The sequence below is a fragment of the Gymnoscopelus microlampas genome, assembly GCF_963454915.1.
Source record: "Gymnoscopelus microlampas genome assembly, chromosome: 14".
Classification (NCBI taxonomy): domain Eukaryota; kingdom Metazoa; phylum Chordata; class Actinopteri; order Myctophiformes; family Myctophidae; genus Gymnoscopelus; species Gymnoscopelus microlampas.
The window spans coordinates 13782737-13809199 of record NC_139951.1 but is presented as its reverse complement, the minus strand read 5'-3'; the positions used below and the strand labels follow the sequence as shown (position 1 = coordinate 13809199).

Here is a 26463-nt window from a genome sequence, read left to right as displayed (position 1 = left end):
GTTTCATGCCGATTGGGCCAACGGTACCAGAGACGGACAGACGGACGGACGGACGGACGGACGGACGGACGGACGGACGGACGGACGGACTCACAGGAGCAAAAACATAATCCCTCGCCTTCTGCCGTTCCGGCCTGGCAGGGAAATAAATATGAGATGAGAAGGGATGGAGGAGGAAGTCTCGACGTTATCACGATTATTTCAAACATTTGCCTCAATGGCAATTAATGAACGATTGAAAAGAACGTTAAAATAGCAGATCTAACGTAGAAATTGCTTCTCGATTATTCAGCTATAAGTCAGTTATTGGTTCTATAAATACCAGTTTCGATATACATATTTTGGTTAATAGGCCAGCCCTGATAAGAGTCTGAAGAGTCCCATGACGGAAGTTACTTCTGGGTTGGCCCCAAACAGAATCTTGGCACTCCCCCCGTTCTGTTATCTGTTTTGATGATGACAGGACCATTATCTAAGCATTACAGCTCTAGCTCTGACCCTTGTAATAATAAACAATCATAAATCTGTACCCTTTAGGTGTACATTTCTACATACCTGGATTTCATCCAGCGGGTGCTATTAATACAGCCCCCAGGGAGTGGTTGGGGATCAGTATCTCACTCAAGGACACGTTGACACTAAGCCGGGAGGGGGGATCGAACAGGGCCGCTCTGCCACCTGTACTCTTGCCATTGTTGCTTTCAGTGCAGAACCAGGGAAAGTTCATTTTAGTGACTTTCAATTAGATCTGGGGCAATTCTTTTATTATTATGTTATTTATTTTACTAAATGTTGATATTATTATTGATATTATATTATAGTCTTTATTTATTGAAATCAGGTCTCTGAAGAACACAGGTTAAATGACTGAATCATTTGCTCTTACAACATTTGTAAAATAAATTAAACAACAAATATTTTAATACACGTGGATACAAACTTTGTCATTATCTTTCTTTAAAATACTAAACCGATTGCCTGTTGGGCACAATAAAAGTCGGGAACAATAAAAGTGGGGAATGCATGCCCCACCTAGTTAGGCAATACCCGTGGTACACATCGTCAGCGTACCCATCTGTCTGCCTGTGTCCCTTTTATACCCATATACTGTATGGAGATCTTGTATCTGTCTGTCTGTGTCCCTTTTATACCCATATATGGAGATCTTTGTATCTGTCTGTCTGTGTCCCTTTTATGCCGAGACGGAGATCTCTGTATCTGTCTGTCGTGACCCTTGTATGCCCACATACTGATATCCCTGATGTTATCAGTATGTATATGTCACCATGTATATGCCCATATCGGTCGGATCGGCAGCTCTGGTCAACCGGATATGCCTATATAGACCCTCCAGAGAAACGCGGGGAAAATCCTTGATTATGCGGGCTAAAACTCTTGATTATGCAGGCTAAAATCCTTGATTCTGCGACGAAATATGCGGTTTTTTTTGCAATTTTATGCGGTGAAATTGCGGGAAGTTGCGAAATATACGGAAAGTTGTGAAATATGCGGCAATATGCGAAATATGCAATATGCGAAAAGTTGCGAAAAATGCGAAATATGTTAGAAGTTGCGAAATATGCGGAAATATGCGATGCGATGTGCGTATAATGAGATGCGATGCGCATATTATGCGATGCGATGCGGCCTTTTTGAAAAAACGTTACCCCCCGCATAATTATGCGCCATTTTGCTGATTATGCGGTAAATTCTGCGATCGCATAAACGCATTTTTCTGGAGGGTCTACCTATATATATATATAGACGTATCAGTCTGATGTCAATTGGGTATGGCAAGGTATGGCAGCTGCCATAGCTTAGCTCCCTGGTCAACATTTTAATGTAATTCCTTTATGAAATGTCGATTATTGTTATAAAATGATTATAATGGCGACTTTACTTATCCAATATTATAGACAAATTTAGGATCTTGATGCAGAACTGTAGTATTGACTCGTACTCATGTCATTAAAGAATGCTCCACTTCTTATTGTTATATTGACAACTTACAACATACAAGGAATGGCGGAGATCGAACATAACAAAAAAACAAAACAAAGAGCAAGAGAAACAAAACTTATTTTGCAATGTATTGTATTTCCCCCAACACTTGGGGGAAAGTTTAACCGATTAAAACCCGGAGAGCATCTGATCAGTGTCATTTTAGATATACAAGTGCTTTGTGCCACGCTGCGAGCTTGTACGTCTGCTATTTTTAGACATTTTTGAAAAATCTGGAAACTAATGAACTGCTGATTTAGAAGGCATTTGTAGAATCAGCCTCAGGTCTTAATGGGTTAAGTTGTTGATTTGACAGCCTATAACCTCGGAAATCTGTGTTTGCTGGCCATTGATATAAATGCTGCCAAGTGACCTTGCCATACCTTAGCTTTTGCTGAATTGTCGGGCACTGCACTCCCTGGATCCTCGCCGATACGCAAGCCGAGTTTGAGGGCGATCGGTTTCAGAGATACGCGAAGGACAGATACACACACAGACGCAGAGATTTGTGTAATTTATAGAAGGACTTTGTTTTCAGATGAACGTCTAAATGTAGAATCAGCCTGAATTGACCCATGGTTACATGGTCCATTAAGGTGAAGCATTCTTTATGCATTCTCATCAACACACAAGACATGATTCAGAGATGAATCAACTGGCTTCCTTCTAGTCCTCTGTACTGGGCCCATCTGTGTATAATAACCACCATTTGAAAATATTGTTTTTCAAGATTCTTTGAAAATAGCAGATCTACAAGCTCACAACATGCTGACACATTGTGAGCTTGTAAATCGGCTATTTTCAGAGAGACGATACTGTAGGGTTGAGGTGGTTAAAGTCATTTTGATGCAATACTAACACATTTTGCTGGGGACCCCCTGGAACCCCCTCAAGGACCCTTGGGGGTCCCTGGGACCCCACTTTGAGAAGCACCGGTGTATGAGACTCACAGGGAGTCTTGACTGGTAGCTACTTAACACGTATGAGCTCACATGCGGTGACTCAGCTTCCTGTATAGTGGAAAATCAATGTCTCAGTAGTCCACCTCACATTACAGAGCTGGAAGAAAGGACGATAACTTTGAAGGCAAAGTGCAATTGACATATGCCTTTCCGAATGGCTGCAATTTTACAAAACAATGACACAAATAATGAACAAAGCATCCGATATACCCCAAATCTGAATCACACATTGAGGCGAGCCAAAAGCTATTTCACTTGCATCCATTGGGGACACCACAAAAGCTACAAATGTCACTGTTTGTTGCAGATTTCTTTTTCACCAAATTAAGGTACAAATTCTCTTGTGAGTCATGTGAAATTTTCTTTAATTGCCTTCAACAATTTGTCGGCTAGCCTCATTTCTTACAAAAAAACCTATAGAGCACACGGTCACCTCCAAAAGCACTTTCAATTCAGCTACTTCTGGTATATTCTAGAGCAGGGGTCTTCAACAGGGGGTCCGGGACCCCTAGGGGGTCCTCAGAGTTACTACAGGGGGTCCGCCAAATCTTTGTGTGATATGATTTTTTTTTTACCTTAACCACTTGAACCCTAGCATCCCTTTTTCTAAGGAGAACTTTGGCCCAAAAAAATAGCAGATCTACAAGCTCACAACGCCTCGCGCTGCGAGACGTTGTGACCTTATAGATCGGCTATTTCTTTGGCAAAGAGGTGTTTGGTGTAGAGGGAAAAAAGAGCAGACCAAGTAAACAAAAAAAAGTTCAATCTGAAACACATTTCTTATACAATATAGAGGGGGGTCCCTGCTTCATCTCTCTCTCAGCTAGGGGGTCCTTGGCCTGAAAACGTTGAAGACCCCTGTTCTAGAGTCTAGTGCAAAACTAATCTACAGATTGTATATTCTAAAGTCTAGTGTAGGACTAAGACGCAGATAGCATATCTGTTAATATTCTATTGATATACAGGTGTTGTGATCATGTTACCAACAAGAATATTTATGAGGGAATACCAAGTGTGAGAGTGAAAATGGCAGCCAGGAGAATGACACTAGCAGGATACTGCCAAAGACATCAAGAGCTGCCAGCCAGAAAATCGGTGCTGTGAGAACCAACACAGTCACGAGGACGTCCCACATTAACATATACACGGACGTACTCAAGAAAGATCAGATGTATGGAGAACAGGGATGACTGGAAGCAACGATGGAGGGCTCGTCTGAGGACGACCTAGAGACATTACAAGATAGTGCCTTCTGTTAGTCTATAGTGAAGTTGACATGCTATAAATAAACAATCCACGCCATGGTACTCGTGGAAACAGGGAGACCATGTGACTTCTCAGCATTATCTGTTTAAGTGTGTAGCGAGACCATGACAGGTCGATTCATAGCTCCTTCAGCCTCTGCCTTCACCCCTTTCTCTGTCTGTGGCCAGAGAGGACAAAGAGACTTTAGCCATTCCTTCCAATTAGGGAGGAAGCGCACAGCACTTACGGCAGGGCAGGGAGAAAAATAAATAAAGGGCAGGATTACGAGGCTCTAAGTGAGGGAAATCTAATTGCCTGGCACAGCAGCGCGCACGCCAACCGGAGGATTGGGTGTCCCCGTGCACGAGCTGCAGGTAATACCGTAGTCAGTCAGTCACTCACATGAGCACAGTTATGTTATCCGCTTATATTTCCCCTGGTTCCTCTTTCTACTATTTATTTATTTTGCAATAGTAGGGGAAAGCTGAGAGGGACGCGGTATTTACGTATCCACAGAATCAAGTTCATACAATACACAAGGCTGGAATAAGAGCTAAAAAAAAGGACCTACTGTACAGTACCAAGAAAAAAGAAAAGAAACAAAAAACAAAATACAACAGAAGATTATGATGTAATAATTGTTTATGATGTAATTTCCAACAAAAAGTGTGAATTGAAAAGAAAAAAATCTTAAAACAGCAGCATTTGTGCCAATATTTGTGCCATTTGTACCAGGTTTGATGCCAATATTGGTGCCATTTGTACCAGTTTTGATGCCAATATGTTCAACATAAAACAGCACAAAAGGCAAATAAAAAGGTATTTCTATTAATAACGTGTGCTTTTAAAACTTGACTAGCCCACGTTAATAGAAACAAACAAATGTGTTGTTTAACACTTTGCAGATCAACAGGTTCACACGGTTTGTCAGTTTTTCCATTACACAGACATTTATTTTTCCCCATTTACCTACCTATATGCCTGCCTACCCCTAAGGGTACACATACCCCCATTTGAGGAACAGTGAAATAGGCCACTACATGATGAAGCACTGCAGTACTGATGATAACTGACTAGACTGCAGGCCTGGCTCATACGTCTCCTCTTTGTGAATTTGACATAACATATTATGCTGAGCAGAGTGCACGTTCCCTCTCATGTGTTGCAGTAACTCTCAGATTGAATCACAGCCATTACTGGTCATTGTATCTGAAACTATACTATGTCCTCCATCTTGGTACAACAACCCACTAGATATTGCATACTCATACCAATGGAGAATAAACATTTATCCTCCACAGACAGAATCATTAAATATGACACCATCACATCTGATCAAATTAATGAGGCTGGAGTTGGATGTTTTTCTGCAGTGTGGGATGTAAGAGCTTAATGGAGAGGAAGAGGAAAGGAGAGGAAGGAGGTATGACGCTGTTCTTTTAGGCACACAGCCAATGAGGTGGAACCATGCTAACTTGCAATGAAAGGCTCAGACTCACCTCTCACCAAGGACAAAAATAGACATTATAGGGTGTGGTTTGCAAACGAGTCATTGGGGCTCAATTCGAGCAAAGTCATCTAAAGTCATCAAATTTGTGACTCGGGTCCATGTCGAGTACACACCTCTGAACACAGGTGTTCCTTTAGATTTTGACTTGCCCTTTGGTGTGCCTTGGGCGGAAGAAGTTTGCAAACCACTGGAGTAGCCGTCCCGAAATGCTCGACCTTGCCAAGCGAGTAAGTGCAATGGAATCTCTCCACTTTCACTAAACTCACATCCCAAACGGCTATTCCTGTCAGAAGGAACAGGATAGCTCATTGCCTGTCATATAGTATTTCTCTCTCTCTCCCTATCTGAAAATGGACCAGGCAGTGAACAGAGAGACCCAGGGCTGCACGTGGGACAGTGCAATGTGTACCCATTAGTGTGATAGAACAGTGGTCTAGAACAATGGTTCCCAAACGTTTAGCTCGAGACCCAGCGGAGAAATTTGATGTCTCCCCTGCACCAAAACTAGTGAAAATAGCCGATCTACAAGATCACAACGCGTTGTGCTGCTCTTCACGCTCACTCACACACACACACACACACACACACACACACACACACACACACACACACACACACACACACACACACACACACACACACACACACACACACACACACACACACACACACACACACACACACACACACACACACACACACAAGAACTGGTTTGCAGCAGAAACATGGCATCTCTAAAAAGGCCTGCCTTTGAGACATTGAGGAACACTGACTATTTTAAATTATGAATGAATGAATGTATTATCTTCAAATTTTACCTTGTCAATGATTTGGCTACCAGTATCTCTGTGCACATTTCTAGCTATGGCAGTGAGTTAGACAGATGCTGTCTCTGACTTGCAAACAAAATATATGCCCTTTGTAAAATAACAGCACAGGGAGGTCATTCAAGGCATCGCACACATCAGAACGGATTTAGACACAATCAAGGTGCGGCTAACCACAGCTGAAAAATGAGGATAGGATACCACAGCACACATCCAAGGTAGCTTAAAAGGAAACTCAAGTGAAATTGCTCAGTGAGAAGAATGAGAATCCACTATCCAGTAATGCCTGCAGTTCCCTGGGATTGTACACATTTATCGTGGATAGAACGGTACCGTTCAAACTCCTCAGGATGTAAATACAATTATACAGAAAACTAAAACAAAGGGAGCCTCCCAGAGGGAAATTATTTGAAATTTCGATAAGGAAGATATTTTATCACGTTTTCATTCAGCTTTATTTTCTCTTTATGGGGAATTCAACTATGTGTCTTCAGCTTTCCCGTGCTATCAAAATCTTTCATTCATAATTTGAAGCATGGGCCAATCAGGCTCTTTCAATTTGCAGTTAGCCAATCAGGCGATGGTCTTCATTCTACAAATATCACTGCCTCTGAACCAATCTCTTTAAGACTGAGCATTTTTCTCTCTCTGCTGCTCTACTAGTGCTGTACATTGCAAGGAGTTCAAGATACCCCAGAAAACATTGATTTCAGATGGAGATTCAATCAATTAATTTCAAGGATTATGTGTTCATTGAGACACTTTACTGTAACTGAATTTCACCCGCAGAATCAATTAAAGTACAGTAGGTCTATCTATCTATCTTGTGGCTGGTAACAGGGAGATGGCCAGTGTGAACCACTGAAATATGCATTCATATCAAGATTAATAAGTGTGTCAATTTCCTGTTTTCAGTTTGAATTTAAAAGGTAGGGTAAGTGATATTTTTTGGTTAAAGCAAAAATAATTTTGTTAAAAGGTTAAAGCACTATATTCTGATAGTAATCATTGCTATAGAGTGTATGTTCAGTAACAGGAGTCTCCATGTCTCTCCAGCTCTTTAATAAACAGAAAATACATTTTCCGGTAGGTGTCAAAATCTCAGCCAATCAGGAGAAAGTACCCATTTTTAAGCTTCATTTTTATAGGTGTTCCAGTTCCAATTTTGTCTGCTCATTTCTTAGTGTCATCACTTCCAATTTAACTTGTTTAATCTATATCCTGATTGAGTTCTCTATCCTGATTGGATAAAATTGGAAACAAAAACAGGGCCGCATTAAGACCCCTCAGGGCCGTGGAACACCACAAAACCAAAGGCCCCCCCAGCGGCGTAATTCCACGCACATGCACGCGAGCGCAGCGCGCGTGCATGCGCCCAACCTGCGCACGCGCGCGAATTTTTTCGTGTCTAATTCGTGTCTAATTCGGGTCTAATTCGGTTCTATTTGACCAATATAAATCAACATTTTTTCTTTAAATACACAAAAATTAAATACACAATTCTCACAGGGCCCTGCAGGCTGCGGGCCGTGGAACACAAGTTCCACTAGGTTCCACGGTTAATGCGGCCCTGAACGAAAATGCATTTTCTGTTTTATAAAGAGCTGGAGAGACAAGGAGACTCCTTTTACTGAACAAACAATCTATAGCAATGAGTACTATCAGAATATAGAGCTATTTAACACTTATTTTAACCAAAGAAAATCACTTACCCTACCTTCAAAGCAAAAGATGTTTAAGCACAAATGTAAGAGACTGAAACAGGTACTATTTACACCAAGATTGTACGAAGCTGCAGATTAATTTGAGCAATTTGAATGTGAGGAATCCGAGAGGAAATTTGGTAACCATAATACTAAAATGTGTCTTTCCAAAACCTCATCAGCTGATTACTTGAGGAGAATTTTACTACAATGGGGTAATTAAGCGTTAACAAAACGTTCAATTTAAATGTAAAAGATGTAAACTGTCCACTAAGCAAGCACAACCATTGCAGAAATGGATGAAAACAAGGTTTGTTGCAGGACACTGAAAAATATGTCCTACAGTACTGTATGTACCCCAACCCACGACCCCGTATTTAATTCAATTGCGCTCCAGGCTGTGCGTCATTGAGATTGTTCCCCAACAAGCCAGGGGGAAACAGCCCAGGGACCAATAAAAAGGTGACAGACAAAAGGCATGGAGTGAATTTATGGGCAGTTCAATAAGACTAAATAAATCAAGATGGAAATGGGATGGAGTCCAATTCATAGTTTGTTGTGCGATGGTGTCTCGCGCCGAGAATAGCAGACCTACAAGCCCACAACACAGAGCATAAATTAGGCTTTACGAGTGCGGTGTACATCCCTCAACCCCATAGCATGTATAGATAACAAAATGCCCATATGAGTAATTTGTGCCTCCTGTGTGTGTGTGTGTCTGTGTGTGTCTGTGTGTGTGTGTGTGTGTGTGTGTGTGTGTGTGTGTGTGTGTGTGTGTGTGTGTGTGTGTGTGTGTGTGTGTGTGTGTGTGTGTGTGTGTGTGTGTGTGTGCGTGCGTGCGTGCGTGCGTGCGTGCGTGCGTGCGTGCGTGCGTGCGTGCGTGCGTGCGTGCGTGCGTGCGTGCGTGCGTGCGTGCGTGCGTGCGTGCGTGCGTGCGTGCGTGCGTGCGTGCGTGCGTGCGTGTGTGCATGCGCCTGCCTGGATATATCACAGGATGTGTATTCAGGGACACACAATGAATCAAATGTACAAAGCTGCATGTGTGCATGTGTGCATGTGTGCGTGTGTGTGTGTGTGTGTGTGTGTGTGTGTGTGTGTGTGTGTGTGTGTGTGTGTGTGTGTGTGTGTGTGTGTGTGTGTGTGTGCATATGTCAGCTTCTTCTAACAGAAGAACTCTTATCGTGGTCCACTAAACCCTTCACAGTGCACCACACATTCATGTCCAGTTTTGCAAAATGGCAATTTCTTTATCACTGTCACTGTGACATGAGTAATACTACAAACACATCTATGAGAAAAGGGAAATTATCACTCACACACACACACACACACACACACACACACAAACGCACACACACACGCACGCGCACACACTCTGGCTTCAGCTTGGAGGAGATAATCATATAGAGGACCAAACAAATGAAAGTAAAATAACAATAATTGTATCTCTGTCATTCTGCACCCTCTCGCGCTCTGTAATATTCTTTGTTACAGACCAGGTGAAGGCCTTTACTCTGCTTAATTCACTGGTTCTCAATGTTGGGAACAGGAACCACCAGGGGTGGGTAGACTCTCAAGAGTTACCGGTAAATTAACACTGTGGATTTTACAGTGTACATTGGGGTACACTCTCTGAGAGGGTCCATTTGGACCGCTGGTGGTCCCCAGACCTGACGTATAGAAACAGTGGTGGAAAAAGTACTAAATGTTTTTACTTAAATAAAAGCAGCAATACTGCAATGTAGAAATACTGTTACAAAATGTAGGCCTATACAAATCTTTTGATTGCGACGCATTGTGAGCTTGTAGATCGGCTATTTTCAAATGGCCGAAATGTATTTAGGGCTTAGGTGGGTAATGTATGTTTTGTAATGATAATCAAAATCTACCAAGTATCTAGTAACTAAAGTTTCAAATAATTGTAAAAGTACTGAAAATTGGAAACTCCTGTAAAGTAAAAATACCTCAAAATGAGTAAATGTACTTAATTACTTTACACCACTGAGAAACGGTTGTCATAAACTCAGTGCAATGATAAATGAGCAGATTCATTCTGCCAGTCCTACCATGTTCTGGGAGGGCCGTCCATCCTGGTCAAAGTGTCGCTCCACGTAGTCAGAGGACAGAAGGTCACTGGGGAGGAAGAGGAGAGACCACAGTGAGGAAGGAGTCTTATTCATAGCCCTTTTGAAGCATTATAAAAGTGGTTCATTTCGTCTATGAGTTTGATAAATATTTAACCAATGAAAGGTATTAACAAGAAATTGTGACTAAATAATAACTACCTCAGAAATGTAAATGAATAAAAGAGACAATGATGAAAGAGCCATACACACGTACAACATCCAAAGGACAATTTCCACACATGCGCAAATGTAATGAGGCAAAATACCCGAACAACAACCAAAAGTAGTTGTTATACTATTTATAAAATAGCAAAAATAGCTGATCTGCAAGCTCACTATGCGTCGCAACATGACATGTTGTGAGCTTGTAGATCTGCTAGTTTTGGTGAAAGTTCCCCTCCGGATTAGGGATGCTAGGGTTCATGTAGGTAAATATGTCGCAGCGTGTCACAATACCTGAACGCCATGATGCAGAGATAACTGAAATTGTTTCCTCTCACAGGAATAGAAGCCCCAAACTTCAGACAGAGACCAATGCCTGATTGGCTTGTTTTTGTATCATGCTTTTGATTGGTTCAAATGTTTTTCTGCAGAATAGAGTAGGTGTCATAAATGTTCATCTGCACATCCAAAGTGTTCTTTGTTGGACAAGAGTTTTACCAAACCTTTGGCTAATCCTGTCCATCCTCCTGACTAGATAATCACATTGAACTAGATCAGTGTACTGGAAACTAAGGCACTCATATCGCACAGACAGATGGCCTTAGTTGTTACTGTAATTTTTTTATATTTAGAAAAATAATTGGGAATGGATCCAAATATATTGACATTGAGTGTGTGTGAGCGTGAGCGTGAGTGTGAGTGTGAGTGTGTGTGTGTGTGTGTGTGTGTGTGTGTGTGTGTGTGTGTGTGTGTGCGTGTATTTACTGGTTCAGCTCCAGGTCCAGGATAAAAGATTTGCCAAAGGCCTCCACCAGGAAGCTGCTCTGAGCCAGATGGACAGGCTGTAGAAGGGGGGGGGGGGGGGGGGGGGGGGAGAGAGACACACACACACACACAGACAGACAACCATTAAATTCCCAGACAACTGCTCTACCTCCTGAACCACTGCCACCAATAGATGGTGTTTAGGCTCTAGCCAGCTCCATAGTTGGTCCTATCTAGGGACAGGTTGTGAGCGACGTGTTGTGAGCATGGAGATCGGCTATTTTTGTCTTGTGACAAAGTAAAAAAATAGGGCTTAAGTTGTTAATCAGACTAATCAATTTAGTCAATTATAAAAATAATCACCTCATATGTTTTGGTGTCGAATTGTTGATGATTAAAACAGTAATCAAAAAAGGTAATCAATAGAATAATAGCTAAGATGATAATCGATATTTGCAAACCTAGTCCTATCATTCCTATCAGTCATATCCACACAGCCAGCTCCCCTATGAGACTCTAGACTGCCTTTGAGCAGAGCGACATACAAGCTGTTTGGAGAAAGCATTATGTGGCAGTCCACACATCAACAGCCAACTCTTAGTTTTCCATTTTCTACCCATCTCAGTCGTTGCCAATTCCTCCCCATATATTTGTATAGTCCCTGTCACTGCCAACTGCTACTTGTTGGTCTTGGTGAGTCGCCAGCCGCTTATTTTCATCTTACAGTGAGGAGTTTCTCCAAGTTCCTCTCCCTGCTGAACAGGTGCCTCGACCAACCTGTTCTGCTCTGCTCACACTACAGGATAATCAGGGGATATATTGGGTCGGGAAAGCACCTCCTGATTATCGGGAGATTCCTGGGTCGAACCTTATGGGGAGTGATTATCTGGCAAGATTATCATGTAGTGAGAGGGGTTCAAAGTGATGTAATACGGTGATGTAATACGGGAGAGACAATTACAAGGAGACAGACATGAAGAGGGCCTTTGACATGGCGAGCAGTCAAATCAACCTGTTAAGGGTGCATTGGACATGTGTCAAGAACACTTGCCTATATAGCGTGTCTTCCCAGACATATCACAACCGCGAACACGGCCAATTGCGTTTGATCAGAGCGCCTGGCCAAGCTGGTGGCACCATGGAGGAATCAAACCCCTGTGTCCACGGTGGTCAAGAGTCAGTCTATGGAAACGGCCAATTATGTGACAATGACAAATGGCTGACCCAGATGAAGGCATCTAGCACGTGAGTGTGGGGTTTCTTTAACTTCCTTCAAGTGTTATCTATCCAGACATCTGCACTGCACAAGATGTGTGTTGGTGTGCATTACCTTCTACCAATCTTTCCGTTCAACCACTATTTACTGGCCATTGGCTGACTAGAATTTCAAATGACTGTTAAATATAAATATTGATGCTTGTAGCTTTTAGATCAGTTGGGGTTTTTGTGTGACGCTTTGTTAGCTTGTAGATAACACCGGCAAGCGACACCCTTGCCGGTGTTTTCGCATATAGTCTTTTATAGTTATTTTTGCGTTTACATTGCCAGTTCTCTTTCTGGTCCACCAGCTCTGATGGGGCCTCAGTCTTCTTTCACTATAGTAAATGTTTCTGGTTGGCACAGATCTGTCTACGGCAAGCCTAGAGGGCTAAAATACAATGGCAAAGGGTGAAGCGAAGCACCTGGAGCGCTTTGTGTTCACAATTCACAGGTTAAGTGAACCGCACCAACTTAGTTTACTTCCGCATATCACAACTGTTTGTTTCAGAGGGGTCTGAATTATGTTGGAGTGAACACAAAGGGCGCAAAGAAATGCTGATTCATGGTCTGGATCCACTTCGTGAGCTGAAAGGCCAACAGTGAAAACAATTAACGTGGATATAGGCTATACACGCAGGAACAGTGTGTAGCCTCTACGATGCGATGGAAGTGAACCCTACAGTAACGAGGTGTAGCAATCGGTCGGGTGGTGCATACACCCCCACCCCCAAATGTGGCTAGCGGAAACCTTGCACCCTGCCAGGGTCATTACTAATTACCCAAAATACCCAAAAATACCCAATGACCCTTCTACAAGGATTACATCCTTGGTGGTGACACTTTATGACTGATGTACTTGTTCACTATGGTTAACCTTTAAAGTCCTGTAGGATTCCTCTTATGGCAAATAGTGAAAATAGCAGATCTGTAGATGTGCTAATTTCACTATTTTAATAAAAAAAGATTGAAAGTCCTAAAATAGGGACTCCAGGTTTAATATGGTTCAAAGACGGGAGGAGCTTGATTTGAGAAATCATTTTCACAGTTGGGTATGCTTAATTTATTAAGGTTGAACTTGCATAAAGACATTTTTAATATAAATGAACTATTGCCAACATGATAGCGAACTGTCGGTACAGTTTGATAGCTGGCCTGGGTTAGGTGTTATGTGATTTTCAAGTGTGGACGGAGACTGTGTAAATTCACAGTCACTGCCTGGTCTTGGTGGAAAAACCAGCCCTGGTGGAAAGAACAACACGTTTTTATTTTCATGTCTCCTGTCCAGTACGCTGTGACTCCAGATTTTAATCTCAAGGTCAAGCCTCTGACTAATGGTGTCATGGTGGTAACAGGAGAGGGGAGGTTAAGGTGTGAAATATCATCTAATGTGGTGAAATAGAGGCAAGGGGGCTGGGATCAGGCATTGTCTGACCTGTCAGGGCATCTCGTTAGGGTTACGATGGGGGAGGTGATGTTGACGGCTCTGCACGACAGAGGTGAGTGAGACACACCCACAACTGACCTCAGGTCTGAGGACAGTGGATATGATCTTGACCCCGGTGAAAGCGGGCAGTCAGGTGGGTTCAAGGCAGGTCATCAGCCCAGCCTTTTGGGAAATCAGTCGATTTCAGAGGATTTAACGAGCGGAGAAATGCTCATTTCAAAACCAAAACTTTCGATGTGTGTGACGTGTTATTCCAACTGGACATAATTCCAAACCCCTCTGTGAGGCTGTGAACTGTGAAAAGAATTAAAATATTTGCTTATGCAAGTGGACATTTTGGCCTAAGGATGGCACTAGAGGAAAAGCCATGAGGTCACCAAAATCTGTAGGATTCATTCTATTATGAAGGTACACAGCAAATCTCATGGCAATCCAGCTGGCCATTTTCAAGAGATTTTGTTTGAGACCAGACGAGACTGAGTATTGAAAGGACTGACTGTCCAACATAGCCATCCTTCGAAGAGTTAAAAATAAAATATTTGATTGATGAACACTGACCACGACTTAAGGATTATCGTTTTAGTTGTATACATTAATATTCAAAAATCAATGTTGTATTCAACAAAACAGATGGGGTAGAGGAGAGGTATGTAGTAACCTTGCCATGATACAACTAGAAATATTGGTGGGATAAATGCAATAGTTGCTAAGTGGATAAAAATGGATGATCCAATATACTTTCCCCATTGGCGTACATTGCACAGTGCTGTGAAACAGGTCACTAAATCATTTTTTTATTTTTTGAGCTGGCAATAATTTCCCCCCCTTTTTCTTATGGCAATTGCTGAGTTCCCAGTACATTTCTGTGAGGTCTTGTCACTGCTGGCCCCTACCTGCCAGTAAGGAGCTATACCTGGTGACCTGCCAGCCTGCACTGGTGCAGTGACAAGGTTCACCCTCCGCGCCCGGCTTCCCTCTCATGAACACAAGACAATTGGACCTCATGAACACAAGACAATTGGACACCCAGCCAAGCTGGAGGCATCGTGGGAGGATTCCAGCCCTATAGTCTCCACGGTGGATAGGAACTTAACACCCTGCACCACCCAAGCGCCCTCACAGTCACATTTGTAGCACACAAATGAACGAACGGATTCTGACAATGTATACAATTACAGCATTTTTTCTCTTTCTTCTGTATACAATGATTAATAAAAGGGTGTTATTGTTGTTTTTATTTATTCTTAAATACTAAATTGGGTTTTTTAAGTACAGAACCCAACTAGAAAAAGTGCTCCTCAGAGCACAGGTCTCCGCCAGGTCAGGTAGGTTATTGTGGCCTCCTGGTGGCGCTATAATAGGCCAATGTGAAAAGGGTGCTATTTATTCTTAGGTCGTTCACGGCAATCGGACACTGCATTCATGATTTGAGGCATTTTGTTCCAAAAATGTGTTTTGCTAAATTAGACCTGCTGGTGGCGCTATAACAGGCCAATGTGAAAAGGGTGGCATTTCTTCCTTGGCCTAGTGGGAATGTGTTTGTGAAATTTCACGGAAATCGCAAGCTGCGTTCATGATTTGAGGCATTTTGTTCAAAACGGACCAATCCTGCAAATTTTGGATGCGAACCTTAGCCAATGAGGATGGAATATGGGGAATCGGACAGATCCGTGTTGATCACATGACTACAGAGATACTGTGTACCGATTTGCATGATGTTTGGATAAAGTCTGTAGGAGTAATGTAAAAAAAATGGGTTTTGCACAAATCGGCCTCCAGGTGGCGCTATAACAGGCCCATGTGAAAAATTTGAGGCAGAGGTTCTGAATTGGCATCCAGGGAGTGTGTGTGCACAGTTTCGCAGCGACCGGGCCAACGGTGCCAGAGATTAGCTGCTAACACACAGACAGGACACACGGACACACACACGGACGAACGGAGGGAGGGTAAAACATACTCTCTCGCCAGGCCTTCGGCCTGGCGGAGACAATTAATACTATTAAATCGTTAATCGCAGTTATTTGTATGACAATACATCGCCAAGTAAAATGTCATTATCGTGACAGCCCTAAGTGGTGATACAGTACATCCCTCAAGTTACGTTCCACACTGATTGGCTGCCTGCTTGATGATGGGTCAAAGCTAACAGCTAACACGGTCTTTCCAATGTGACTGGAGTCTGGACTGCATGTTGTGAACGACCACAAACGCAGACAAGCTCTGGCTGGATGGCACGTTTACTGACCTAATGATCACAGCCACGTCTCCACAAACAAGACCGTCTCAAGTTCAAACGGTAACAGTAAACTGGCATCCCATGGTTTTCACGCCTTTGTTTTAATTAAATGATTTCCTCAACACGGTGGCTGGCAAACAGTTAAGCTATCTAGTTGACTGTAAGTTGATACGGTTGGTGCAGACTGTGTGTGTGTGTGTGTGTGTATGTGTGTGTGTGTGTGTGTGTGTGTGTGTGTGTGTGTGTGTGTGTGTGTGTGTGTGTGTGTGTGTGTGTGTGTGTGAGAGATCCATGTGTCAAACAACACGTTTAGCAAAAAGTGTGATGATCAGGAACAGATGAGCATCTAAAAAAGTAAAAGACAGCATACGGATGTTTTGTTTTCTTCATGTTTGGACGTTAAGCAGGCAATAGCCTACTTTGTACTCAGTCACAAGGACATTGGACACCTTATATTTTTCACGGGGCAAAAGTTCAAATAAACACGTGGACATAGACATTGCCAACTAGAATGGTGGACGTCTTGTCTAGATGCACTTTAGAAGCAGGTTTACACAAGACACTCTAGGTAAAGGTCCATAGGGACCGAAACGTCATGTCAATGCTTGAATAAAATTGATGCTTTTTGTTCATGAATTCTTTGTTCAAATGAAGTGTCCTTCATTTGTTACAGTCCAATGCACCTGCATCTGAATTAAGTGGATGTGTGAATATTTCCTTCGCAGAAGCAGATTAACCACATGAACCCTAACATCCCAATTATGGGCTTAGCATAATATGTTAACATTTGGCCAAAATAGGCGAGTATCAGCAAAAATAGTGGATATAGGCTATACACGCAGGAACAGTGTGTAGCCTCTACGATGCGATGGAAGTGAACCCTACAGTAACGAGGTGTAGCAATCGGTCGGGTGGTGCATACACCCCCACCCCCAAATGTGGCTAGCGGAAACCTTGCACCCTGCCAGGGTCATTACTAATTACCCAAAATACCCAAAAATACCCAATGACCCTTCTACAAGGATTACATCCTTGGTGGTGACACTTTATGACTGATGTACTTGTTCACTATGGTTAACCTTTAAAGTCCTGTAGGATTCCTCTTATGGCAAATAGTGAAAATAGCAGATCTGTAGATGTGCTAATTTCACTATTTTAATAAAAAAAGATTGAAAGTCCTAAAATAGGGACTCCAGGTTTAATATGGTTCAAAGACGGGAGGAGCTTGATTTGAGAAATAATTTTCACAGTTGGGTATGCTTAATTTATTAAGGTTGAACTTGCATAAAGACATTTTTAATATAAATGAACTATTGCCAACATGATAGCGAACTGTCGGTACAGTTTGATAGCTGGCCTGGGTTAAGTGTTATGTGATTTTCAAGTGTGGACGGAGACTGTGTAAATTCACAGTCACTGCCTGGTCTTGGTGGAAAAACCAGCCCTGGTGGAAAGAACAACACGTTTTTATTTTCATGTCTCCTGTCCAGTACGCTGTGACTCCAGATTTTAATCTCAAGGTCAAGCCTCTGACTAATGGTGTCATGGTGGTAACAGGAGAGGGGAGGTTAAGGTGTGAAATATCATCTAATGTGGTGAAATAGAGGCAAGGGGGCTGGGATCAGGCATTGTCTGACCTGTCAGGGCATCTCGTTAGGGTTACGATGGGGGAGGTGATGTTGACGGCTCTGCACGACAGAGGTGAGTGAGACACACCCACAACTGACCTCAGGTCTGAGGACAGTGGATATGATCTTGACCCCGGTGAAAGCGGGCAGTCAGGTGGGTTCAAGGCAGGTCATCAGCCCAGCCTTTTGGGAAATCAGTCGATTTCAGAGGATTTAACGAGCGGAGAAATGCTCATTTCAAAACCAAAACTTTCGATGTGTGTGACGTGTTATTCCAACTGGACATAATTCCAAACCCCTCTGTGAGGCTGTGAACTGTGAAAAGAATTAAAATATTTGCTTATGCAAGTGGACATTTTGGCCTAAGGATGGCACTAGAGGAAAAGCCATGAGGTCACCAAAATCTGTAGGATTCATTCTATTATGAAGGTACACAGCAAATCTCATGGCAATCCAGCTGGCCATTTTCAAGAGATTTTGTTTGAGACCAGACGAGACTGAGTATTGAAAGGACTGACTGTCCAACATAGCCATCCTTCGAAGAGTTAAAAAGAAAATATTTGATTGATGAACACTGACCACGACTTAAGGATTATCGTTTTAGTTGTATACATTAATATTCAAAAATCAATGTTGTATTCAACAAAACAGATGGGGTAGAGGAGAGGTATGTAGTAACCTTGCCATGATACAACTAGAAATATTGGTGGGATAAATGCAATAGTTGCTAAGTGGATAAAAATGGATGATCCAATATACTTTCCCCATTGGCGTACATTGCACAGTGCTGTGAAACAGGTCACTAAATCATTTTTTTATTTTTTGAGCTGGCAATAATTTCCCCCCCTTTTTCTTATGGCAATTGCTGAGTTCCCAGTACATTTCTGTGAGGTCTTGTCACTGCTGGCCCCTACCTGCCAGTAAGGAGCTATACCTGGTGACCTGCCAGCCTGCAGGAGTCACTGGTGCAGTGACAAGGTTCACCCTCCGCGCCCGGCTTCCCTCTCATGAACACAAGACAATTGGACCTCATGAACACAAGACAATTGGACACCCAGCCAAGCTGGAGGCATCGTGGGAGGATTCCAGCCCTATAGTCTCCACGGTGGATAGGAACTTAACCCCCTGCACCACCCAAGCGCCCTCACAGTCACATTTGTAGCACACAAATGAACGAACGGATTCTGACAATGTATACAATTACAGCATTTTTTCTCTTTCTTCTGTATACAATGATTAATAAAAGGGTATTATTGTTGTTTTTATTTATTCTTAAATACTAAATTGGGTTTTTTAAGTACAGAACCCAACTAGAAAAAGTGCTCCTCAGAGCACAGGTCTCCGCCAGGTCAGGTAGGTTATTGTGGCCTCCTGGTGGCGCTATAATAGGCCAATGTGAAAAGGGTGCTATTTATTCTTAGGTCGTTCACGGCAATCGGACACTGCATTCATGATTTGAGGCATTTTGTTCCAAAAATGTGTTTTGCTAAATTAGACCTGCTGGTGGCGCTATAACAGGCCAATGTGAAAAGGGTGGCATTTCTTCCTTGGCCTAGTGGGAATGTGTTTGTGAAATTTCACGGAAATCGCAAGCTGCGTTCATGATTTGAGGCATTTTGTTCAAAACGGACCAATCCTGCAAATTTTGGATGCGAACCTTAGCCAATGAGGATGGAATATGGGGAATCGGACAGATCCGTGTTGATCACATGACTACAGAGATACTGTGTACCGATTTGCATGATGTTTGGATAAAGTCTGTAGGAGTAATGTAAAAAAAATGGGTTTTGCACAAATCGGCCTCCAGGTGGCGCTATAACAGGCCCATGTGAAAAATTTGAGGCAGAGGTTCTGAATTGGCATCCAGGGAGTGTGTGTGCACAGTTTCGCAGCGACCGGGCCAACGGTGCCAGAGATTAGCTGCTAACACACAGACAGGATACACGGACACACGGACACACACACGGACGAACGGAGGGAGGGTAAAACATACTCTCTCGCCAGGCCTGGCGGAGACAATTAATACTATTAAATCGTTAATCGCAGTTATTTGTATGACAATACATCGCCAAGTAAAATGTCATTATCGTGACAGCCCTAAGTGGTGATACAGTACATCCCTCAAGTTACGTTCCACACTGATTGGCTGCCTGCTTGATGATGGGTCAAAGCTAACAGCTAACACGGTCTTTCCAATGTGACTGGAGTCTGGACTGCATGTTGTGAACGACCACAAACGCAGACAAGCTCTGGCTGGATGGCACGTTTACTGACCTAATGATCACAGCCACGTCTCCACAAACAAGACCGTCTCAAGTTCAAACGGTAACAGTAAACTGGCATCCCATGGTTTTCACGCCTTTGTTTTAATTAAATGATTTCCTCAACACGGTGGCTGGCAAACAGTTAAGCTATCTAGTTGACTGTAAGTTGATACGGTTGGTGCAGACTGTGTCTGTGTGTGTGTGTGTGTGTGTGTGTGTGTGTGTGTGTGTGTGTGTGTGTGTGTGTGTGTGTGTGTGTGTGAGATCCATGTGTCAAACAACACGTTTAGCAAAAAGTGTGATGATCAGGAACAGATGAGCATCTAAAAAAGTAAAAGACAGCATACGGATGTTTTGTTTTCTTCATGTTTGGACGTTAAGCAGGCAATAGCCTACTTTGTACTCAGTCACAAGGACATTGGACACCTTATATTTTTCACGGGGCAAAAGTTCAAATAAACACGTGGACATAGACATTGCCAACTAGAATGGTGGACGTCTTGTCTAGATGCACTTTAGAAGCAGGTTTACACAAGACACTCTAGGTAAAGGTCCATAGGGACCGAAACGTCATGTCAATGCTTGAATAAAATTGATGCTTTTTGTTCATGAATTCTTTGTTCAAATGAAGTGTCCTTCATTTGTTACAGTCCAATGCACCTGCATCTGAATTAAGTGGATGTGTGAATATTTCCTTCGCAGAAGCAGATTAACCACATGAACCCTAACATCCCAATTATGGGCTTAGCATAATATGTTAACATTTGGCCAAAATAGGCGAGTATCAGCAAAAATAGGTAAGAAGTCTGCAAAAATAGCAGATCTAACAAGCAGCGCTCGTAGATGTGCCATTTTCACAATTTGATGTACACTAAAGTATATACGTAGGGCTTAAATGGTTAAACCTGTGTTCTGGGGCGACCCAATAGAGTGGTTAGAGCACATACCACATGGGCTCTAAATCCTGACAACGGTTTGATTTCCAGCCAGCCTTACCATTTACTGCATGTCACTCCCCTATACTCTCTCTCTCTCTCCGTGTTCCCTGCCTCTCTCACTATACAGGTATGTCTATCAAATTCAGGCTCAGAAAAAGCCCCCAAAATATCTAGGCAAAAAACTAAACAAAAACCTTCACTATCTTGAGAAGGTTTTAATGATTGCTTGAGGGAATAATGTTGTTTGAGACTTTCTCTCACTATCCTAACACAATCATTTTAGTAATTGTGTGTTCTTCTGACACAGCTACGCTCCAAGGAGTTTGTGTTCTCTATTGTCCAGCAGATGGAAAGATGCCATAACAGAAGGTTTGTGTCAAAAAAAAGGGGAGAATTCACAAGAAAACTGGATGGAAACATAAGCTAATTATTGGTAGTGCAACTTCTGAGCAAGGTAAGTTGAAGAAGATTTTACGCATTGGTAACAAAGGAACTCTAATTACAAATATGCCTTTATTCCATCTTTATATCTTGTCCTCCTCGATATATGATGTCACCAGTACACTACCCACTGCTCCTGATATCAGCAAAGTATGTATAACTTTACTTACTTAGTTTTACGTTAAGGTGCAATAAATGATTTCTGACCACTAGAAGGCAGCAACCAGTAGCAACTTAAAGTCATTTAAGTGGATAGATTTTGCCAGACTGACACTAAATAGCTCAGTGACCTTGTGGTTAGAGTGTCTGCCCTGTGACCCGGAGGTTAGGGTTCAATCCCCGGCCAAATACCATGGACTATAAAAAATGTAACCCAATAGCCAGATCCCAATACACAAACCTGCGTCCTCGCGTAGTTAGCACTCAGCATTAAGGATTGATGGTAAGTCCCTGCAACACACTAGCGTCATGTCCAGGGGGTGTACTTGTACATCAAGCTGCCTCATGCTACTTAAACAGGAGAAAGGTTCCTGACCTAGGGGCCACAAATTTGGGGAACCATTGTTTCCGAAGGCTACTTATTCAATACAAAAATACAAAATATAGAGAGCTATGCTATTGGCATAGCAAGTTACTAGGTGTACAGGTTGATAACAGAACTGCGCAATGCAGTGCTGACGCCCCACTTTTATACATCATTGATGAACTGGCCATGTCAACTAGTGCCTTGACGGTCGGTCTACCTCTCCTTCACCAAAAAGAGCAATCTTTCAAAAGATCTTCCAAACGCCCGAGTTGAACAGATTTCAGCTCTCAGCAAGCAGATAAAAACGCCACACGTGAACACGCAAGCGCAAAATAAACGCAAAATAAACAATCCCGAGCTCCCCCAGAGTTCCAAGTGTCTTGCATGATTTCCTTCGGTGTATGAATGTGTGTGTGAATGTAATACACACAGTAAAGCACTTTGGATAAAGGCGCTATATAAATACACCATTTAAGAATGTACTTTCCTGCAGGTGCACAGTATGACTAGGGATGTGAACAAAAGGTTTTAAAAGGCATTTTTCATGTCATCTTTACTTGAAAAAAGAGAGTCACTTTCCAACCCAACCTACACCTTTGTAAAGCTTGGTAAGGCAACTCTCTCTTGAGCATTGTCAAACAGATGTATTCAGCCGTTGTCAGAGGAGAGACAGACAGACTCACCTGCACTCCTGCGGTGAGGTTTTTGACTCGGGTGTCCAGGTGGCCGTGGGGCAGCTCTCCATCAGAGTGGATCTGCTGTACGAGCCGTTTGGGCTGCACCACGACCTGGGCAGGAGACAGGGGGTCTGCCTCCAGGTTGTCCCATTCCCACAGGCTCAGACCTGCAGCAGAACACACAGGGCTTCTTAACCACTTTAAACCCCTGCAGTCTTAGAGAACTGGACTTGAGTTACAACTGTACCTTTGACCACTTTTTCCCCCGCCTACACCGAATCTCTTCTGCAAAAATAAGATCGTAGATGGTCTATTTTTGGCTAATGCCCACCCTCCCCCCTGAATATGGACACTGGGGTTCAAGTGGTCAACAACCAACATTCAATGTGTTAAAGAATAAGATACAATCCTTATTTGAATGAATACAACGTTCATTTAACCAATCTGTACAGTAGAGTATGTGAATACAATATAATTAGCACATCTGCAGTGGTTGGATGAGGTCTCCAGCTACTCTTATTCCATTGAGACATAAATATTGTAGTAAGGCCTGAAGCTCATACGTGCAATGTCACTGTCACCCATGCGAGGATTCCCTCTTGAGTGGTAGGATGTCCCACATGACATGGGAGACAAGGGTGGGTGTGGACCGTGGAGATGGGTGGAGGTGAACTTACGGATGTTACGGATTGCAGCTTCAACAAGTAAAAATAAGGTACAACAGTGAATCCTTTGAAGACGGTTCAAATACAAAATCTTGTCATCTTCTGTAACTAGCCTATCTATTTTAACCCATTTTTGTGTAGCCTATTCACTTGCCCGTGCAACAAGTGCAGTTTAGTGTTAAGATTAACCTGGACGAGTAAATGATATCAAGTCATTTAAGATCTATTGGCTGGGGTGCATTTTTGCCACCACTAGGCTAGCCTCTAATTTCAATGGAGCATTTCTACCCCAGTACATTTTAAGGCTCCAACAAGTGTGCTGCTTGTGGAAATGCATGCAACAGAATATATGATTAATTTAAAATATATAAAAGAAAAAAACCCTGACAAAAAAATATATGAATATCCTACTGTATATTAATAATATTATAGTAGGCCTACTACGGTGTCACAGTCTCGCTTGCCAACGCGAACAGATCTACCAGCTCCTTGTAATGTCAGCTTGTAGATCTGTTCTTGTCGGCAAGCGACAGCGACACTATCATGCACCCCTAATTCGAACCCGGGTCTCCCTGCGGGGCGTCATTTGGGGTCTCAGGGGGAAGGCAATTGTCACCCCCTAGTGGTCACATTTAACCTCAAATTCAGTTCTTGCATGCATTTTCTCCAACTCTGATTATTTCTTTATTTTGCACATTAATCTGATTGCAGATCAGTGCATCTCAATCCATGCCCATCCATCTACATGTGACATGCATGTTGTTGACACATGACATGTTATAGATTATGCCTATGCCTGGGGGTTTCTTGCAGACGGTTCTCAAAGTGGGGTCCGGAGACCCCCAGGGGTCCTTGAAGGGATTTGAGGGGCCCACGGCAAAATTAATGAAGATATAGCACTTTAACCCTATGCTATACTTCGGCTATTCAAAAATAGCCTATCTACAAGCTTATAGACCGTTTTTTTTTTTAATCTTGAAAAAATATGAACAAGTTGGAATAATTGAAAACATAAAAAATAAGACAGTTTTTTATAACATAAATATTCTCTTCTGGGGGGGGGGGGGGGGGGGGGGGGGGGGTCCCTGCCACAAAATCTTTTCAAGTAGGCCTATGGGGTCCGTGGCCAAATGCATACATATTGTACCGTTTTGCGCACCGAGCTGGAAATCGAACCCTGGTCTCCAGCTCGCCAGACCGGCAGGTTATCAAGCAACGCCAAGAGAGCTATATTGCTCCCTTGAAGGAGCAAGTTACGGCCCGGGTCTTTGGCGGGGTCGCTACAATATTCATTTGGTTCTCAACCTGTGGGTCGGGACCCCCAGGGGGGTTTTGTTTTGGGGGGGGTCCCCAGATGATAGTGATTAGTGAAGTGACAATTTAAGGACTTTTAAGACCTTTTTAAAACCTTAAAAAAAAGACCATTACTGAATCAAAAGTAATCAACAAACTATACTATAAAACATTGGCCAAATAGTCAAATAACATAAAATAATAAAGAGGCAAACATTGTGAAAATAGCCGACCTACAAGCTCACAATGCCTCACAACGCAAGGCGTTGTGAGCTTGTAGATCTCGTATTTCCACAATATGAATCTGTGGAACGGAGTTAGCTCTGGTCCATAGCCTTAGAAGGAGTTCTCCTTCCAGGCTATGGACCAGTCCAGAGCTAGAAGAACGGAGTCAAACAAAATGGGGGGTCCCACTCCCCAGTTCAAATAGGATTCTTTTGGGGGGGGTCACGGCCTGCTGAAAAGGTTGAGAGCCACTGGGTTTTAATTGACATGGAAAATGTCTCTGAGAACCAACCAGTGTTCTCACCTGTGGTCAGTGCGGCGAACAGCAGCAGCAGGCGGCAGCAGCAGCAGGTGACAGCAGCCAGCATGATGATGATGCTTCTCCTCCTCTCTCTGCCTCTCACATTATAGTCCCCCCGGCCTCACATGTATGATGCACATGCAGTCAGTCAGTCACACAGGTGGGCTGCTGATAGAAGACGGAGAAAGACACAGCCCAGGTGGTTTGGTTTGGTTTGGTTTGGGTGGTCTGGTGGTCGTGTTGTGGTTGATATACCGCCGGGGCACAAAGAGAGAGAGAGAGAGAGAGAGATTGAGAGAGACCGGGGCGGGTATATGGGGTTCAAAAACGCATCTTCTCACAACCGCCTCCTCCGCCTCCTTCTCCTCGCTTCTTCTTCCGAAGGGAATGATAAAAAAGACATTTGAATGTTAGTGGTGGTGGAGCTCCTTCGGCCAGTCAGTCTCCGAACAGAAAAGTCGTCATGATGGATGGTGGTCAGCGTGTTTTTTCGCGTCTATGGAAATGTGTCCGCCAACCGAGCGTCTCTCTCTCCTCCTCGACCAGACGTCGGTCGTTCTGCCAAACGGCCGCTGCAGTGCTTTTTTTTTGCTGCGCGTCGTCTTCAAAGCAAACGGTGTGAACATGAATGCGCGCGCGGGGCGAATCAAGACCAGTTTATGTACTTCGTCGCACGGCGGTGTCGCGCGCGGAAAACACATACAAGCTCAATACTTGTCGTTGACAAAAGAGGGAGGGGGGGGGGGCTACTGTTCCATTGGGTACTCATTTTGCCTTGATTGTATAATTATAATTAAGAAACCCCTTTAAAAAAGGAGTGCCTGCCTACGTAAAAAAATAAAATAAAAATACAGAGCAACATTGGTGCACGACACCATCGTACGACGTGTCATTTGACCCCCAGTTTGACATGCATTAGGCATAGACCCACATTTGATGAAAAATAAAAAATAAAGTTTTATCTCTTAAACACCAATTACACTGTAAATTCATCAGTGTTAATTGACTCAGAGTGAAATGCATTAGTACACTCTCAGAGTGCATTTGGAGTTGGACCCCTGGCCTGGTGGTCCCTTTCTGGACCCAACCTCCAGGAAAGTGTTAGAGGACATCGAATTGGGTGCCTAGAAAATAATTATAGGCAAAACATAGGCGTTAATAATTATGGAAGTAATGCCTTACACTCACATTTCATGGCAAATGAAATACCTTATTTGCTCTTGCTGTGGAGTCCTGTTGCTCTTCTCCACCAGGTAGGCTACAA

General features: G+C 43.0%; 1 protein-coding gene across 3 annotated transcripts in view; it reads right to left on the bottom strand.

Annotated features, from left to right (window-relative positions):
- adam11 (ADAM metallopeptidase domain 11) overlaps window positions 1–25630 on the bottom strand; it is a 62894-nt gene extending 37264 nt beyond the window's left edge. For all 3 annotated transcript variants that reach the window (XM_084078537.1, XM_084078536.1, XM_084078535.1), the window contains exons 1-4: window positions 25203–25630; window positions 22722–22882; window positions 11302–11378; window positions 10315–10381 (exon numbers count right to left, since the gene is read on the bottom strand). In XM_084078537.1, the coding sequence (XP_083934663.1) occupies window positions 10315–10381; window positions 11302–11378; window positions 22722–22882; window positions 25203–25266 (369 nt within the window). In that variant the 5' untranslated portion in view covers window positions 25267–25630. The remainder of the gene's footprint in view (window positions 1–10314; window positions 10382–11301; window positions 11379–22721; window positions 22883–25202) is intronic.
- Window positions 25631–26463: the final 833 nt, after the last annotated feature.